At 42.0% G+C, this 16,629-nt stretch overlaps 1 protein-coding gene across 1 annotated transcript; it reads left to right on the forward strand.

Moving 5' to 3' along the window:
- The first annotated feature begins 1,957 nt into the window (after window positions 1-1,957).
- LOC135549038 (homeobox protein XHOX-3-like) lies at window positions 1,958-6,224 on the forward strand. Its single transcript, XM_064979107.1, has 3 exons — window positions 1,958-2,529; window positions 3,653-3,888; window positions 4,396-6,224. Exons 1-3 carry the CDS (start codon window positions 2,157-2,159, stop codon window positions 4,921-4,923), a joined length of 1,137 nt encoding a protein of 378 aa, XP_064835179.1. The 5' UTR covers window positions 1,958-2,156; the 3' UTR covers window positions 4,924-6,224.
- The last annotated feature ends 10,405 nt before the right edge of the window (window positions 6,225-16,629 follow it).

Genomic DNA, 16,629 nt, shown 5'->3' on the forward strand with positions numbered 1-16,629 from the left:
CAGGGCTCAACTTAAAACACCGTGAAATCTTTAAAGTGGTAATATCAAGTTCAACCTCCCCCAAAGGCCATAGCCTTAAAAGCCTTGCCCTTTATCGCTGTGTTTAGTGACTTTTTACTGCGCTAGAGTACATACATCAAAGGGAGTTTAGGAGACAGACGGCCCCCACCCTGAAAACATTCACCACACATGCACGGCTCGCCTTTATCTGCGCGTGCGTAATCACCCATAGAACACAGGCGCCTGTGCACAGAGAATGTCAGAAATAGTTATGTTTAAATTTCACAATAATCAAATGGTTGAGTTTTCCAGTAATGTGTAGCCTTCTAATATACATTTTTGTGACAAACATATTATGCTTAAGTTTTTCCCTGTTCAAATATGCCATAGCCTTAATGAAGAAACAATTACAGTAAAACAATGCTTTATAAATTATAGGCCTTAGTTGTGATAAAAACCTTGTCACATTGTCCTGTAGCCCATGTTCTTGGTTTTCTAAACTAATATAGCCTAAATGTAATCACAAGTAAAATGGTCAGTAATCGTAACTCTCTCTGGCCACCAGGACTTGACCTCTGAGCACTTTACTTGACACCGCTTTAGAGAGGGGGGGGGGGGGGGGATTGGGAAGGGGGAGGGAGAGGGATAGGGGCATTGAAATGTGACGAAGATTGCGTGTTCTGTTCCAATTACGCAGCGTTCTATTGACACTTGGACAGGGCACTATTGAGCGAACATCTCAATTTCATTTCATTAGGCGCTTCGTGGCGCTCATGAAGCATGTTGTTCCAAATGGAACATGTTTTAAACGGCTCTATTACTCCCCACTGGTAATGGAACCTGCTTTCACTTCCGTTTAGAATTGCGGTCTCATGGTCGTTGTACTATAACAACATTATTATTTTGATGTCAGATATGCATTGGAGGCCATGATGCTTTTGATTGATACGCTTGCATTGAATAATGTAATATTATCATGCATTCTTCTTCACATTAGACCTTTTTAAATAACTGTGTTTTGTTTTAGACAAAACATACATCATATTTCCTCAAAAATATTGATTTTTCCAACAAACAAAAAAAAAAAAAAAAAAAAATATATATATATATATATATATATTTTTTTGGGGGGGGGGAAATATCAATATTCTTGAGGAAATATGATGTATGTTTTGTCTAAAACAAAACATATATATATATATATATATATATATATATATATATATATATATATATATATATATATATATATATATATATATATATATATATATATATATATATATATATATCTGTAGGCTATTTGCTGACTACGTCACAACTAACAACACAGATAATTTGTCCCTTGTTAAAAATGGAAATAGTTGGTTTAATAATATGGATTACTACATTACAGATTAGGCTACATAACCTGGTGTCCAAGTTATTAGTCAATTATTGATCTTCATAATTTACATATCAATCTTGTTCATCATCTTAATAATTGTGTACCACCTAAGAATTACATGTAGAACCTTTCAAATCAATTTTTTGAAAGCATGCATGCAGATTTGCCAGAATGCATCATAATGATTTTGTTTCCTTGTGGAAATTGAGGATTTGAGAACATAGATGTTCAGTGGGCCTGCTATATACTCATGATTCCGGCACAAAATCATTTTGCTCGTTAGCTCATGCCGTGTGGTGATGTGCTTCTACACTCCGGTTCCAAAGCTGCTTGTCTTCCCTATTAGCCCTCGACCCCCCCCCCCCCCCAACCTACTGTCGTGATTGCTCGTTCCATAGAGAAATCCTATTTCTAATTCCTAATTCTATGGCACGTTCTCTGTTTATCCACATCCAATCGATGCGGGGCGTCATCAGGGGTGCCATCATGACGACTGCCCTATTAAGAATGACAGCTCGAGGGAAAGCGAGGGCAATGGTGATCCCTCCCAGAGCTCGTGCTGCACTCTGGAGCGCTCGCCTCGCAGGGTCAGAACGTACATCTCCCTCTCTTCTCTTCTCTCATTTCAATCCATTCCTCTTCTCTTTTCTCCACTCTCACGACTGAATCCCTTCGCCACCCGTAGTGTCCAAGCCAGATTGTGCTATTTCCATAGTAGCGATTTGGCGCTGGTTTATTCCACGCGCTTTCGTTTGTTCGTTCGTCGGTAATGGAAAACAGAAAAGAGATGGTGATGCTCCCGGAAGGAGGTCAACTTGGCACGGCAGTTGGCAAGACTGGCTCTAATTTGTCGGAAGCAGTTGGAAGCCCCGCGCGAGAATCACAAGGCAAAACGGTCCACAGGAACTACACCAGCCCCGGTTCTGCGCCCTACTCGCGAGACAGAGCGGACGAGGAGGTGAAGAGCGCACGCGGACGCGTGTGCGCCGATATAAGGTCGGTTGGCATGTCCTCTTCAACCGAGAGACATCGATTAGATCACACCAACAAAGAAGCTAGCAGCTCGGACACAGAGTCTGACTTCTATGAAGAAATTGATGTGAGCTGCACGCCAGAAAGCATGGACTACCCCAACGGGAAAGGTAATGCATGGAACGGCGTGGAACTCTTCTTTTCGTTTTCTTCAACACATTGCATGGATGGGATTTTGGACAACGTAAATGAATGAATGCAATAGATGTCACGCTGTAAACATCGCCAGTAGCCCATTTATGTGCATGCAGCATCCAGAACGAATAAGTAAATTATCGGGTAACATATGCAATAAATTCTATATGATTGTATTATGGAAAGGGAGTGACAACGACTTACGGAACGTAATTGTTATGTTTTTATAACAACGTTCATTTGGAATGAATGTCACATGAATGAATTTCACTATAGCTGAACTCATGGATTGTTACATCCACACCCATGAGAGATCTCTCTTAGTGTTACACCCCCTTAGCTAGGGGTTTAATCACAGTGTCACTTTTTTAAAACGAGTACACCCGGCGCCAGACAAATTAACCAATTTGCACGAACTAGGCTACTAGTAGAGATTTTAAGTACTAAACAAACCACAAATAAAAATGGTAGACCAAAAAAAAACGTTTATATGAATTGGTTGGTAGACTGATTGGATTTGTCTGGGGACCAAACCCCTGGAGAACTGACATCAAACTGGTCATGTCTTTATGAAAAATAGGCCCCAAAATAATTGTCTAATGCTTATTAACATATGTATTTTGAGGATGTGTTTTCAAATTAATGGGAAAAAGTAGAGTACATGTTGGACGGATTATTATACATGTATTTGTATTTATTTAACCTGCATTTAATTAGGCAAGTCAATCATAGGCCTATGCTGTTCTCTTCACATGTATTTCATGAAAACATTGTACTGATATCAAGTAAACAATTATCACAATTATGAATTAATAAAAGTGTCCCTTCTGCAGGTATGATATTCATCGATATGGATGGTTTAGTTTACTGTATATAGGCCTAATTTGGCATCAGATGCATTTTGGCTCGTTATGTTGCTCTGCTTTCGATTTTTGTCAACCCCAATCAAACGAAAAATACAGGCTGCAGTGTCAATTATACAAAAACAAAACGAACAAAATAAACCGCTGTACAATTGTAGGATACTATTGTATAATTAAATGTACTTTAGGCTTTTCGATAACAAAGAATCAGATTCATGTTTTGAACCCATTCCAGGTCGAAACGGTGATTCCCCCATCCACCCGAGTGACAGCGGTATGGATCCTGGTAAGATGGGTTTGGGCCAGGTTTCGCTGTCCTACGGGGCTGACGCGATGCGAAGGTACCGGACAGCCTTTACTCGGGAGCAAATCGGCCGGTTGGAGAAGGAATTCTACCGGGAGAATTACGTGTCCAGGCCGAGGAGATGCGAACTGGCGGCTTCACTAAATTTACCAGAAACCACTATCAAGGTGAGATTAGGGTCTATAATAACAACAACAATATTACAACAACATAATACAATTTATCGACTACATCTAAACCTATATTATTGTCCATAGAACACATGGCCATATAAAGGACATTGTTTTCTTTTTAGATTCGCAATTAAACTTTGTAAGTTCGCTTGAAATCATATCAGACAAATCGAGGCCTAGGCTACTCAGACTTTATTTATGTGTGTTCTCAAAACAATGCAGTAAATGCAGGTAGGTGCAGGCAACATTTACCCAAATGAAACGGTGATTCATTTTGTTAATGATTAAACCGAAAACATTTAAGGGTCGAGCTTAAGTATTGACTCATTAATTGGAATTTGCATATGCCTATTGGTCTGGCCACTACTCGCCAACTGTAAGGCCATTTGGAACCCTGCGTAAAGTGCAAAAACAACTGTAAATCCCTTGTCTGTCTCGTCACAGACTGATGTAGGTTAATATTTTACCACTCCTGTCTGTCTGTATGTCTGTGTTCCATAGGTGTGGTTCCAGAACCGCCGGATGAAGGACAAGCGGCAGCGTCTGGCCATGACGTGGCCTCACCCCGCCGACCCCGCATTCTACACCTACATGATGAGTCACGCGGCCGCCACCGGGAACCTGGGTTACCCCTTCCCGTCCCACCTACCATTACCGTATTACTCCCACCTTGGGGTCGGAGCCGGCTCGGCCTCCTCCGCCACCCCATTCTCCAACCCCCTCAGGTCCCTTGACAGTTTCCGGATGTTGTCTCACCCCTACCAGAGGCCGGAGCTTCTGTGTTCGTTCAGGCACCCGCCCATGTACCAAAGCCCGGCCCACGGCCTCGGTCCCGGGGGGAGCCCCTGCTCCTGCCTCGCCTGTCACTCCGCTCAATCAAACGGCCTTCAACAGAGGCCTACCGGGTCAGATTTCCCGTGCTCCCCAACGAGCAGGACTGACGCGTTTTTGACGTTTACTCCGTCGGTGCTGAGCAAGTCCTCGCCGGGGACTTTGGACCAGAGAGAGGAGGTGCCATTGAACAGATAAAACGAAGAGAGCACATCCACATGTGTTCATTGGACTGGGTCAAACAAGCGCAGAAGAGGGCCATAATATTTTATCAAACTTAGAGAAAAAAACGTGAACATGACCCAAACAGCATGAATACAACGATCACGTGGAGCATACTCCATACAAGCAGCAGCATAAACGACAGATACCGCAGTGCGCGCTGTTACATACACCTGCTACTACAAAAAGGAGAGATGAACGCGCTCAGGCGCGTTTTTAAGCTATATGTTTTCTAGCACCAACGCGACGATCTCACACATCATGACAGTCTATCCACTGAAAAATAATAATTTAAATTGTAAGACCCCATGCAGACTATGAAACATTATGAGATCCGACAAAAAACACATTTGATTTATTGAAGATGAATTTGGTGCGAGGAAAGAGAGAGCCCGGGTGGACTGGGAATTACAGACAACCGTTTATCTCCGTGATGGATGGCGTTAACGATTTATCTTTAGGCCTATCTATAGTCTCTTCAGATTTCCAAATTGACCTGTTTTGTACATTTCACTAGAATGGGCTATTCCAACTTCCTTTCTAACAAGGGAATGTGTTAACAGACTGCGCCGTCTCATTATGGCTCTCTATCTCCCTACCCGAGTCTCCCTTTTTGACGTGTTGGGGCCGAAATGTGCAGATGCTGGTAAAATTAGTAAGTGATGTAGGCCTATACGTACGTGGTGGATGGGTTTTGAGTGTTGAATAAATGATAATACCGGCGCGCGCGGAGGCCGTGGAGGGTTCGTTGCTGCCAAACCGTAACAAGGCGTCAGGGGAACGGATTAGCTCGCGCTGGCTTGACGGGGAAGAGGAGGAGAGGTGACGGGAGTCTGAGAAGAGGACGAGGGAGAAACGGAGAGGAGGATATAGAAGGGAAAGGGAAGAGAGAAGCCATTGGACAATCACTCCAGGCAAATTAGGCCGAGTTCGTTTGCTCGAGCCGCTGATCTCACCCATATAGCCTCGACTGAACACTTGCCACCTCTCTCCCCCTGCCTCCCCAATTCTTCTGCATCCTACTTCACCCTCAGCCAATGTTCATAATACCGAATGCTTGGATTAATGCATTTATAAACGACTGATTCTGAAAGATAAGCCTTATATTTATTAGCCTACTCATTCTAAAATATTTTGGGGAAATTCCTATTATTTCTTTATGTCAATTTCTCGCTTTGCACTGTTACTGACATAGTATTTCATCGAAATAACCCTGTCATGTTTTATGGGTAGTACTGTAAAAAGGCTCAAGAGAGCGAATTCATATAGGTGCTGAACTCTGGTAATTTTTGCTGAATAAATTGTTGGATTGTTCTGGACTTCAAATTTGCAATAAACAGCATTTCAAACAACAGCACCTATCGAATGTTTTATTTTATGACTCATTATAGGCCTACTATTTTGAATCAAAGGAAGACCTGCATGTAGAATCCTACTCTAAATCAAATGAAAATATTCTCCCAAAAGGTTATTCCTAATCTATTGATATGGAACGAATTCATAGCTCATTGTAAGGCCTAAAGTAATATAACTAACTGAAGTGGCCGGTGTCAAAACAGAGATGCTGGGACTCGTCTTGTGATGTGCGCGCGAGATTGTGTGGCAGCTAAGTGGTCCCCGGGCTCCGTTAACGCCCGTCATATTTTCTCCACCGGTTAATAGACAACAGCAGAATTAGTTGTCTCGAAAAGATATTGGAATGCAAAAGATCGATGATCTAACCGGCCCCACCAATCAGCCCGAGCTTAATTGGCTGCATTTGACTTGTAAATTGGGGCGCGCGCTCAATGTATGAGAGCTTCCTGGATATAATGGGACACATTTGGAAAAGACTAGTACCACAAGCTCAAATAGGGTTCTAATAGGCGTTTACATCGTCGAAAGGGTAGATTATAAATTATTTCAGCAAATTAAAATTGAAAATGTGACAGTTAAGTGGAAGGGGGATAAAGCATTCCAATAGATTATGCCGTGTGTAAAACGCAGGAACAATACATGTTCCCGATAACTATGCAATGAGGCTAAAATAAGACTAATTAAGTCATGATCATTCTCCAATTAACTCATTTCCAATCGTTATCTAACGAATAAACCAGACAAGATTACACTACGGTTGGTTTTACTTAGCCTACCATTTTAGGAAGAAATAGTCTGTGGCCTTGTTAGAGAGATACAGTTTAGGTCATTTAGCAGATGCTCTTATCCAGAACAATTAGGATTAAGCGCCCTGCTCAAGGGCACATTGACAGATGTTCTACCTAGTCTGCATGGGGATTCGAACCAGCGACCTTTCGGTTACTGGCCAACCGCGCTTAACAGCTCGGATACCTGCGGCCCAAACACTACCTTTCCCTTTCCAATAACCACACTCTTCTAAAATATATTAGCACATATCTATATTTGTATCTGTAGAAAAATTATGTGTAGGCTAATTATTCGTTAGATTCTCCCATTCCGCGGTCATATCCGTGTGTCACGAGGTAAAAGGTTCGTCCTAATCAGACGGCGCCCGCGAGCCCCCTCCCCCCTGATATACCCTCCACCCCACGCGCGAAGGTGTGATTGATCGCCTTATTAAGTGGAGTTCTTGTAAGTGTGACCGAGCTGATTAAAATGCATATGTTTGGAATAATACACCGTTTAAACAGCCCGGGTCGGGCGAAACCACAAGGCAGATTTATGTAAGCTATCACGCCCTATTTTAGCCTGATATGAAGGTTGCAGGACGGAAAGGAAAATAGTTTTGGTTTGCATAATAAAATAATAATGTAAAATAAAATGTAAACGAAATACATATTCAAATGCATCGGCCATTTCAAAATGGTGTCCCATTGGACAGTGACAGTGTGAGTTATGGGCAGCAGCCAGGATCTTATTTTGGTTATCCCATACAGTAGCAGCCACCCCCACCATATGATCATATTTTCAAACGCGCGTCACATTACCGGAAAGACACATACAAGTGATACAAATTACAACCACATTTAACCAACAACTCATATGGATCCCCATCTCTCCCTCACTACAGTTGAATACTCAATGGACTAATCCACCATCAACACGCAATTTAATCGCTGGAAGACAGTATAGACTACGACCGAACGGCTGCTATATTGCGGACATAACAGCAATTACATCGGTCTTATAAGATGTTATTAGTGAGAATTGGCTCCGGGCTCGTCGGATCCCTGACTAGCACAAAGCTTCTTGATAGGGGAGGTGCGGAGCAGCTGTCCACTGGAGAGAAAAAAAACAGTCATTCTATCGGAGGCTGCTGCGGCTGCTGTTTAAATTGTATTACATTCTAATTTACAGGCCCTTGTCATAGCGCGCGGGGCTGGCTTGGGGAGGCGTGGATGGACCAATCACTGAGTAATGATGATGAATGGGGAATTAAACTCCATACAAGCAAGACAATTTAAGCCTTCATCTGTTTAAATAGGCTTCCAATATCATTTGGAAACGGAGGTCACGTTAAATCAATCGGGCGATGTGTGAAAGTCGTTTTCGGTGGCGTCTTTATCAACATTATTTACGGTGCACGGGAGAGGGCTTTTATACCGGGCCTACGGGAGAGGGAGGGGGGAGGAGGGAGAAGGGCCCGGCTGCTCAGAGCTGGTGACATGGGGGAGTCTCTTCAATTGTCACCGGTTATTTTATTCAGGTGGATCTAAACAGGTTGTAGCCTAGCTATAGCGTTTGTTGATGTGAGTCAACTCAGACTGGCACATAACGATTTCCCTCACCTAATAGAGCTATATGGATATTAAGCTAGAGTTTAACGGACCAATATTTTATTTATGCATGTTTACACCATATGTGTATGCACAATGTAGCCCCAGAGACACGCCATTGGATGATTGAGTAATTCGCTGACTTAATGGTTCCTTAACAAATAGGCCTTTACTCACTCAAACTGTTCTTCACAAGCACTTCAGGGATGCACCACCAATTTGGCATGACAAGGTCGGTACCTAGGCCCACGCCAGCTAACAACAAACGTTCCCACATCTGTAGATAATGTTCCCTTAGGATTCTCATTTAGGTCATTAATAAACATTTTCATAGAAATGTTCCCGTGATGTGAAAGGAATGTTTCCAAGAGATCCCTTTGTGTCAAATAAAACTTACCCAGAATGTGGTTAAGTTTGGTTGTTCTCAGAATGGAAGATACTAACGTTCTAGACATGTTTCATGAGAACGTTGCAAGATCTCTCCTGTGTCCAGTTTTCTGAGGGTTAGGAGACTATTCCATCAACATTCCCCCAAAATAAATCTTAGCTCTGTTACAATTACACTCAATAAAGACTTTTATTGATCACAGTGATTCAGGAGTATTACTAAAACAGGTTAACATGCCCCACCAACATTAAACAACTATAGTGAAAGCACTAGCTGAAATAAGTACATGACGACAATAGTCAGATTAACCAGTAGTCGTCAAGGCCAAAATGGCATAGCAGGAAACTCAACATACCAAGTTCAAATTCCAGGTGAGGACTGTTGAATAGTAATTTCTGTATAAATTAAAATGCACAATATGTGTCAAATAGGCCTAAAACACACGTTAAAAGCACTGTGTGTGAGAGTAGGAAAAATCCCTTCCATTTGTAGCTGTATCGAAGTGGAAATCTCGACAAAAAAACGGTTGCAAAACCTGATGTGGAAGTTCCACACGTTGCTGATTGTTCCGCTGACATCACATGACCACCTTTACAATGATCATCATCACGATACTTACCAGGATTCTTCCAGAATGGCGTGAGTGAAACAGCAAAAGCTTTTGGCTTTGGTATTTCACATGATGTAGCTTACACTGCTGTATAAATACATTCTTTCTGGCAGATTGCCTTTACTACATGTAGATGGGCTACCTCTCTGCTCCATCCCCAAACGTGCTATAGAACTATGGTTTTCCCTGTATGTTTATGGGCCTATGGCCTCGACATTGGTCTACATTTGAACAATTCTCCCCTGTGCATTACCCTTCCCCCTCCACTCCCTGTGTCTGGTCCTGACTGTTACCCCTCACTACCCTGACCATCCATCCTCTCCTGTTACTCCCCCCCACCACCATTTGGGGATCCAGGAGTATAGGTAGGAGTATAGGAAGGAGTATAGGTAGTAGAATAGGTAGTATAGGTAGGATTATAGGTAGGAGTACAGATAGGAGTATATTTAGGAGTATAGGTAGTAGTATAGGTAGTAGTGTAGGTAGGGGTATAGGTTGTAGTACAGGTAGTAGTGTAGGTAGGGGTATAGGTTGTAGTACAGGTAGTAGTGTAGGTAGGAGTATAAGTAGTAGTATAGGTAGGGGTATAGGTTGTAGTACAGGTAGTAGTGTAGGTAGGAGTATAAGTAGTAGTATAGGTAGGGGAATAGGTTGTAGTACAGGTAGTAGTGTAGGTAGGAGTATAAGTAGTAGTATAGGTAGGGGAATAGGTTGTAGTACAGGCAGTAGTACAGGTAGTAGTGTAGGTAGTAGTGTAGGTAGTAGTACAGGTAGTAGTGTAGGTAGGAGTATAAGTAGTAGTATAGGTAGGGGTATAGGTTGTAGTACAGGCAGTAGTACAGGTAGTAGTGTAGGTAGGAGTATAAGTAGTAGTACAGGTAGTAGTGTAGGTAGTAATGTAGGTAGTAGTACAGGTAGTAGTGTAGGTAGGAGTATAAGTAGTAGTATAGGTAGGGGTATAGGTTGTAGTACAGGTAGTAGTGTAGGTAGGAGTATAAGTAGTAGTATAGGTAGGGGTATAGGTTGTAGTACAGGTAGTAGTGTAGGTAGGAGTATAAGTAGTAGTATAGGTAGGGGTATAGGTTGTAGTACAGGTAGTAGTACAGGTAGTAGTGTAGGTAGGAGTATAAGTAGTAGTACAGGTAGTAGTGTAGGTAGTAGTGTAGGTAGTAGTACAGGTAGTAGTGTAGGTAGGAGTATAAGTAGTAGTATAGGTAGGGGTATAGGTTGTAGTACAGGTAGTAGTGTAGGTAGGAGTATAAGTAGTAGTATAGGTAGGGGTATAGGTTGTAGTACAGGCAGTAGTGTAGGTAGGAGTATAAGTAGTAGTATAGGTAGGGGAATAGGTTGTAGTACAGGCAGTAGTACAGGTAGTAGTGTAGGTAGGAGTATAAGTAGTAGTACAGGTAGTAGTGTAGGTAGTAGTGTAGGTAGTAGTACAGGTAGTAGTGTAGGTAGGAGTATAAGTAGTAGTATAGGTAGGGGTATAGGTTGTAGTACAGGTAGTAGTGTAGGTAGGAGTATAAGTAGTAGTATAGGTAGGGGTATAGGTTGTAGTACAGGCAGTAGTGTAGGTAGGAGTATAAGTAGTAGTATAGGTAGGGGAATAGGTTGTAGTACAGGCAGTAGTACAGGTAGTAGTGTAGGTAGGAGTATAAGTAGTAGTACAGTTAGTAGTGTAGGTAGTAGTACAGGTAGTAGTGTAGGTAGTAGTACAGGTAGTAGTGTAGGTAGGAGTATAAGTAGTAGTATAGGTAGGGGTATAGGTTGTAGTACAGGTAGTAGTGTAGGTAGGAGTATAAGTAGTAGTATAGGTAGGGGTATAGGTTGTAGTACAGGCAGTAGTACAGGTAGTAGTGTAGGTAGGAGTATAAGTAGTAGTATAGGTAGGGGTATAGGTTGTAGTACAGGCAGTAGTACAGGTAGGAGTATAAGTAGTAGTACAGTTAGTAGTGTAGGTAGTAGTACAGGTAGTAGTGTAGGTAGGAGTATAAGTAGTAGTATAGGTAGGGGTATAGGTTGTAGTACAGGTAGTAGTATAGGTAGGGGTATAGGTTGTAGTACAGGTAGTAGTGTAGGTAGTAGTGTAGGTAGGAGTGACCATACCGATCCTTCTGCTGGCTCCATCAGGGTCTGAACATTTCCTATTCAGCATGCTGATAGTGATGTGATAGAGTTGTTATAGTTATCCTTATCTTGTTGTTCCCCAGCTTGCTCCATCACAACATCTGTTTGTGGAACACAGCCTGTGGAATTCATACATCACATCGTTTGTTTGTGGAACACAGCCTGTGGAATTCATACATCACATCGTCTGTTTGTGGAACACAGCCTGTGGAATTCATACATCACATCGTTTGTTTGTGGAACACAGCCTGTGGAATTCATACATCACATCGTCTGTTTGTGGAACACAGCCTGTGGAATTCATACATCACATCGTCTGTTTGTGGAACACAGCCTGTGGAATTCATACATCACATATTCTGTTTTTTCAACACAGCTTATGGAACTCACCCATGTCATGCAACATTGTTTAAAATCATTTAATAAGCACTTTGTTTTATGGGGGAGTGTTATTGTTTTACGACCCTCTGGGCAGCCAATGGCTTTGCAGATCGGTCCAGCTCTCCACACATCATTTTATTTTACTGCATGTTGGCCGCTTTACTGCTCGGCAACGGCTTCACTGATGGCGACAGGGAAAGTTTTCCCGCTCGTTCCCAGAGAATCATCATAAGGAGAGAGAACGTAAACACACACACAGAGGGAAAACGTTCAAAAGCAGTAATATATTCACACAGTTATATTGTGCACAGCCACACAGTTATATTGTGCACAGCCACACAGTTATATTGTGCACAGCCACACAGTTATATTGTGCACAGCCACACAGTTATATTGTGCACAGCCACACAGTTATATTGTGCACAGCTACACAGTTATATTGTGCACAGCTACACAGTTATATTGTGCACAGCCACACAGTTATATTGTGCACAGCCACACAGTTATATTGTGCACAGCTACACAGTTATATTGTGCACAGCCACACAGTTATATTGTGCACAGCCACACAGTCGAGCAGTAATGTTGTTGTGGACCATAGAAGGAGTCCTAGGTCTTTGACACTCTGGTTTCTGTAAGCCTCAACAGCTTTGGGTTACATTGATATCCTCAGTGAGAATGTGCCATATGACAGTGAATATCAACCATTAAATATGTCAATCAAATCTTATGGAGACCACGTCATGTTGTTTTTGAGTAGAAAGAGTTTACAGTGAATGTGTTTGGGTGGTTTTCTGTGTTTGAGTATCGATCAGTATTGTCTGGTGGGTATTTGGTCAATATTGTAAATGGATGAAAAAATACACTGACAATGTGCTCTTCTGTGGCAGGTGGTATAGACAACCTTTTGCTCTTTGCTACCTGTGTGTGTGTGGGAGTACCGCTTTGTGTATGTGTGTGTGTGTGTTTGTGTGTGTACCGCTTTGTGTATGTGTGTGTGTGTTTGTGTGTGTACCGCTTTGTGTATGTGTGTGTGTGTGTTTGTGTGTGTACCGCTTTGTGTATGTGTGTGTGTGTTTGTGTGTGTACCGCTTTGTGTATGTGTGTGTGTGTGTGTGTTTCTATGTGTGTGTGTTTGTGTACTGCTTTGTGTGTGTGTGTGTTTCTTTGTGTGTGTGTGTGTGTGTGTGTGTGTGTATGGGTGCGTAATGTATTGTCATTATTTTCCGTCCTGTGAGCGTCACACTCGGCCTGCTGCTCCCCTCCAGAAGTATTGGGATGTCTGGGCTTCCCCCTCTACCTGCTCGTCCCTTCGACCCACGGTCAGCCCAAACTGCTGAGTCGCTCTGACCACTGACTGCTGACCAATGAGCAGAGTTTTGTGACATCAATGGTCCTAATTGACCATCCTGTAAGAGAATTTCAACAGAATGAAGAAAGGAGTTGACCCTGCCCACCAGTAGAACAGGGTCAGATATTTTATTTTCACCCTTAAAGACACTAGTGAAAGTCCACCCTCCCAAATCTTTGCATTCTGCTCCACATTTTCAAAGTAAAAGAAAATTAACAGTTAAGACATTCTAGTGTGTGTGTGTGTGGTGTGTGTTCAGGGGGTTACAAGTGTGTTCACACCCCTTCACTTTTTCACCATTTTGTTAAGTTACAGCCTAAATTTAAAATGGATTAAATAGGGATTTTGTTTTGTCACTGGCCAACACACAATAGCCCCTAATGTCAAAGTGGAATTATGTTCTTCGAAATGTTTACAAATTCATAAAAAATTTAACGTCTTGAGTCAATAAGTATTCAACCCCTTTGTTATGGCAAGACTAAATAAGTTCAGGAATAAAAACGTGATTAACAAGTCACATAGTAAGTTGCATGGACTCATTCGATGTGGAATAACAGTGTTTAACATTATTTTTGAATGACTACCTCATCTCTGTACCCCACACATACAGATATCTGTAAGGTCCCTCAGTTGAGCAGTGAATTTCAAACACAAATTCAACCACAAAGACCAGGGAGGTTTTCCAATGCCTGTTTACAACAAGGCACTAAAGTTATCCTGCAAAACATGTGGCAAAGCAATTAACTTTTTGTCATGAATACAAAGTATTATGTTTGGGGCAAATCCAATACAACACATTACTGAATACCACTCTCCATATTTTCAAGCATAGTGGTGGCTGCATCATGTTATGCGTATGCTTGGGGAGTTTTTCAGGATAAAAAAGAAACAGAATAGAGCTAAGCACAAGCAAAATACTAGAGGAAAACCTGGTTTAGTCTGCTTTCCACCAGACCCTGGAAGATGAATTCACCTTTCAGCAGGACAATAACCTAAAACTCAAGTCCAAATCTACACGGGAGTTGTTTACTTAGAAGACAGTGAATGTTGCTGAGTGGCAGAGTAAATTTTTTGACTCAAATCTACCTGAAAATCTAAAGGCAAGACCTGAAAATGGTCATCTAGCAATAATCAACAACCATTTTGACAGAGTTTGAAGAATTTTGAAAAGAATAATGGGCAAATGTTGCACAATCCAGGTGTGGAAAGCTCTTAGGTCGTGTCTACACCTGACACCTACATGCGACTTCTGCTATCAGAATACGAAGATTGCATTGAAAAGACGGGTCTAGACGCACAAAAGTGTCTTTGTGGTGTGATTGTGTTCAGATCTGTCTGACCACTTCACGAGGTGGTCAGGGATGCATTATGTGTGGATTTCTCCTCAGTCTGAATGCAATCAGGCTACAGAAAGTGCATACAGTTGGTGACGTCATCAGAACTCCTCCCACAAGTCTTCAGAAAACTTGTGTTTTGGACCGAGAGGCACCACTTCATTATGATGTTGTAAGAAATACATTCCTAGAGTGTGAGGAATGTGTTTGCTGGTCTCATGAAATGCTAGCCAGCTAGCTAATATTTATAAAATATATTTTTTGTTTAGCTAGAGTTATGCTAACCTACAGAGGTTAGCTGGCTTGTTAGCTACAGTAGTTAGCTACTGCCATTATTTGTTGTGTTATAATATTTTGTCTATTCCACCATTTGTAGAATGCCTTCTGGCATTTGAATATAGTATGGGAATAGGGAATCCGGACACATTGTGGACACATTTAAATGTAGATACAGTACATGACAGAATTCCATGATCAGAACTCTAAAGCTGCATGTACTGTCAAGTCTAGACCCGGCCTTATAGATTTACCCAGAAAGACTAACAGCTGTAATCGCTACCAAAGACGCTTAAAGAAAGTATTGGCTCACGGGTGTGAACACTTATGTTAATGAGATATTTCTGTGTTTCATTTTCAATAAATTTGCAAAAATGTCTAAAAACTTGTTTTCACTTTGTCATGATGGAGTACTGTGTGTAGACGGATGAGAAAAATACATACAGTACCAGTCAAAAGTTTGGACACACCTACTCATTCAAGGGATATTAACTTTATTTTTGACTATTTTCTACATTGTAGAATAATAGAGAAGACATCAGAACTATGAAATAACGCATATGAAATCATGTAGTAGCCACCCTTTGCCTTGATGACAGCTTTGCACACTCTTGGCATTCTCTCAACCAGCTTCACCTGGAATGCTTTTCCAACAGTCTTGAAGGAGTTCACACATATGCTGAGCACTTGTTGGCTGCTTTTCCTTCACTCTGCGGTCCAACTCATCCCAAACCATCTCAATTGGTTTGAGGTCGGGCGATTGTGGAGGCCAGGTCATCTGATGCAGCACTCCATCACTCTCCTTCTTGGTCAAATAGCCCTTACACAGCCTGGAGGTGTGTTGTGTCATTGTCTTGTTGGAAAACAAATGATAGTCCCACCAAGCGCAAACCAGATGGGATGGAGTATCACTACGGAATGCTGTGGTAGCCATGCTGGTTAAGCGTGCCTTGAATTCCAAATAACTTACAGACAGTGTAAACAGCAAAGCACCCCCACACCATCACACCTCCTCCTCCATGCTTCAAGGTGGGAACCACACATGCAGAGATCATCCGTTCACCTACTCTGCGTCTCACAAAGACACAGCGGTCTCAAATATGGAGTCATCAGACCAAAGGACAGATTTCCACCGGTCTAATGTCCAATGCTCCTGTTTCTTGGACAAGCAAGACTCTTCTTCTTATTGGTGCCCTTTAGTAGTGGTTTCTTAGCAGCAATTGGACCATGAAGGCCTGATTCACGCAGTCTCCTCTGAACAGTTGATGTTGAGATGTGTCTGTTACTTGAACTCTGTGAAGCATTTATTTGGGTTGCAATTTCTGAGGCTGGTAAGTCTGTGGCGGTCCTCATGAGAGCCAGTTTCATCATAGCACATGAGGGTTTTTGTGATTGCACTTGAAAAAAACGTTCAAAGTTCTTGAAATTTTCCGGATTGACTGATTTTTATGTCTTAAAGTAATGATGGACTGTCGTTTCTC

Source organism: Oncorhynchus masou, chromosome 12 (genome assembly GCF_036934945.1).
Source record: "Oncorhynchus masou masou isolate Uvic2021 chromosome 12, UVic_Omas_1.1, whole genome shotgun sequence".
Lineage (NCBI taxonomy): Eukaryota > Metazoa > Chordata > Actinopteri > Salmoniformes > Salmonidae > Oncorhynchus > Oncorhynchus masou.

Coding starts and splice junctions, on each gene's coding strand:
- LOC135549038 (XM_064979107.1), top strand. CDS start 2,157: ATGGAAAACAGAAAAGAGATGGTGATGCTCCCGGAAGGAGGTCAACTT. Junction 2,530..3,652: donor GGACTACCCCAACGGGAAAG/GTAATGCATGGA, acceptor AACCCATTCCAG/GTCGAAACGGTGATTCCCCC. Junction 3,889..4,395: donor TACCAGAAACCACTATCAAG/GTGAGATTAGGG, acceptor TGTGTTCCATAG/GTGTGGTTCCAGAACCGCCG.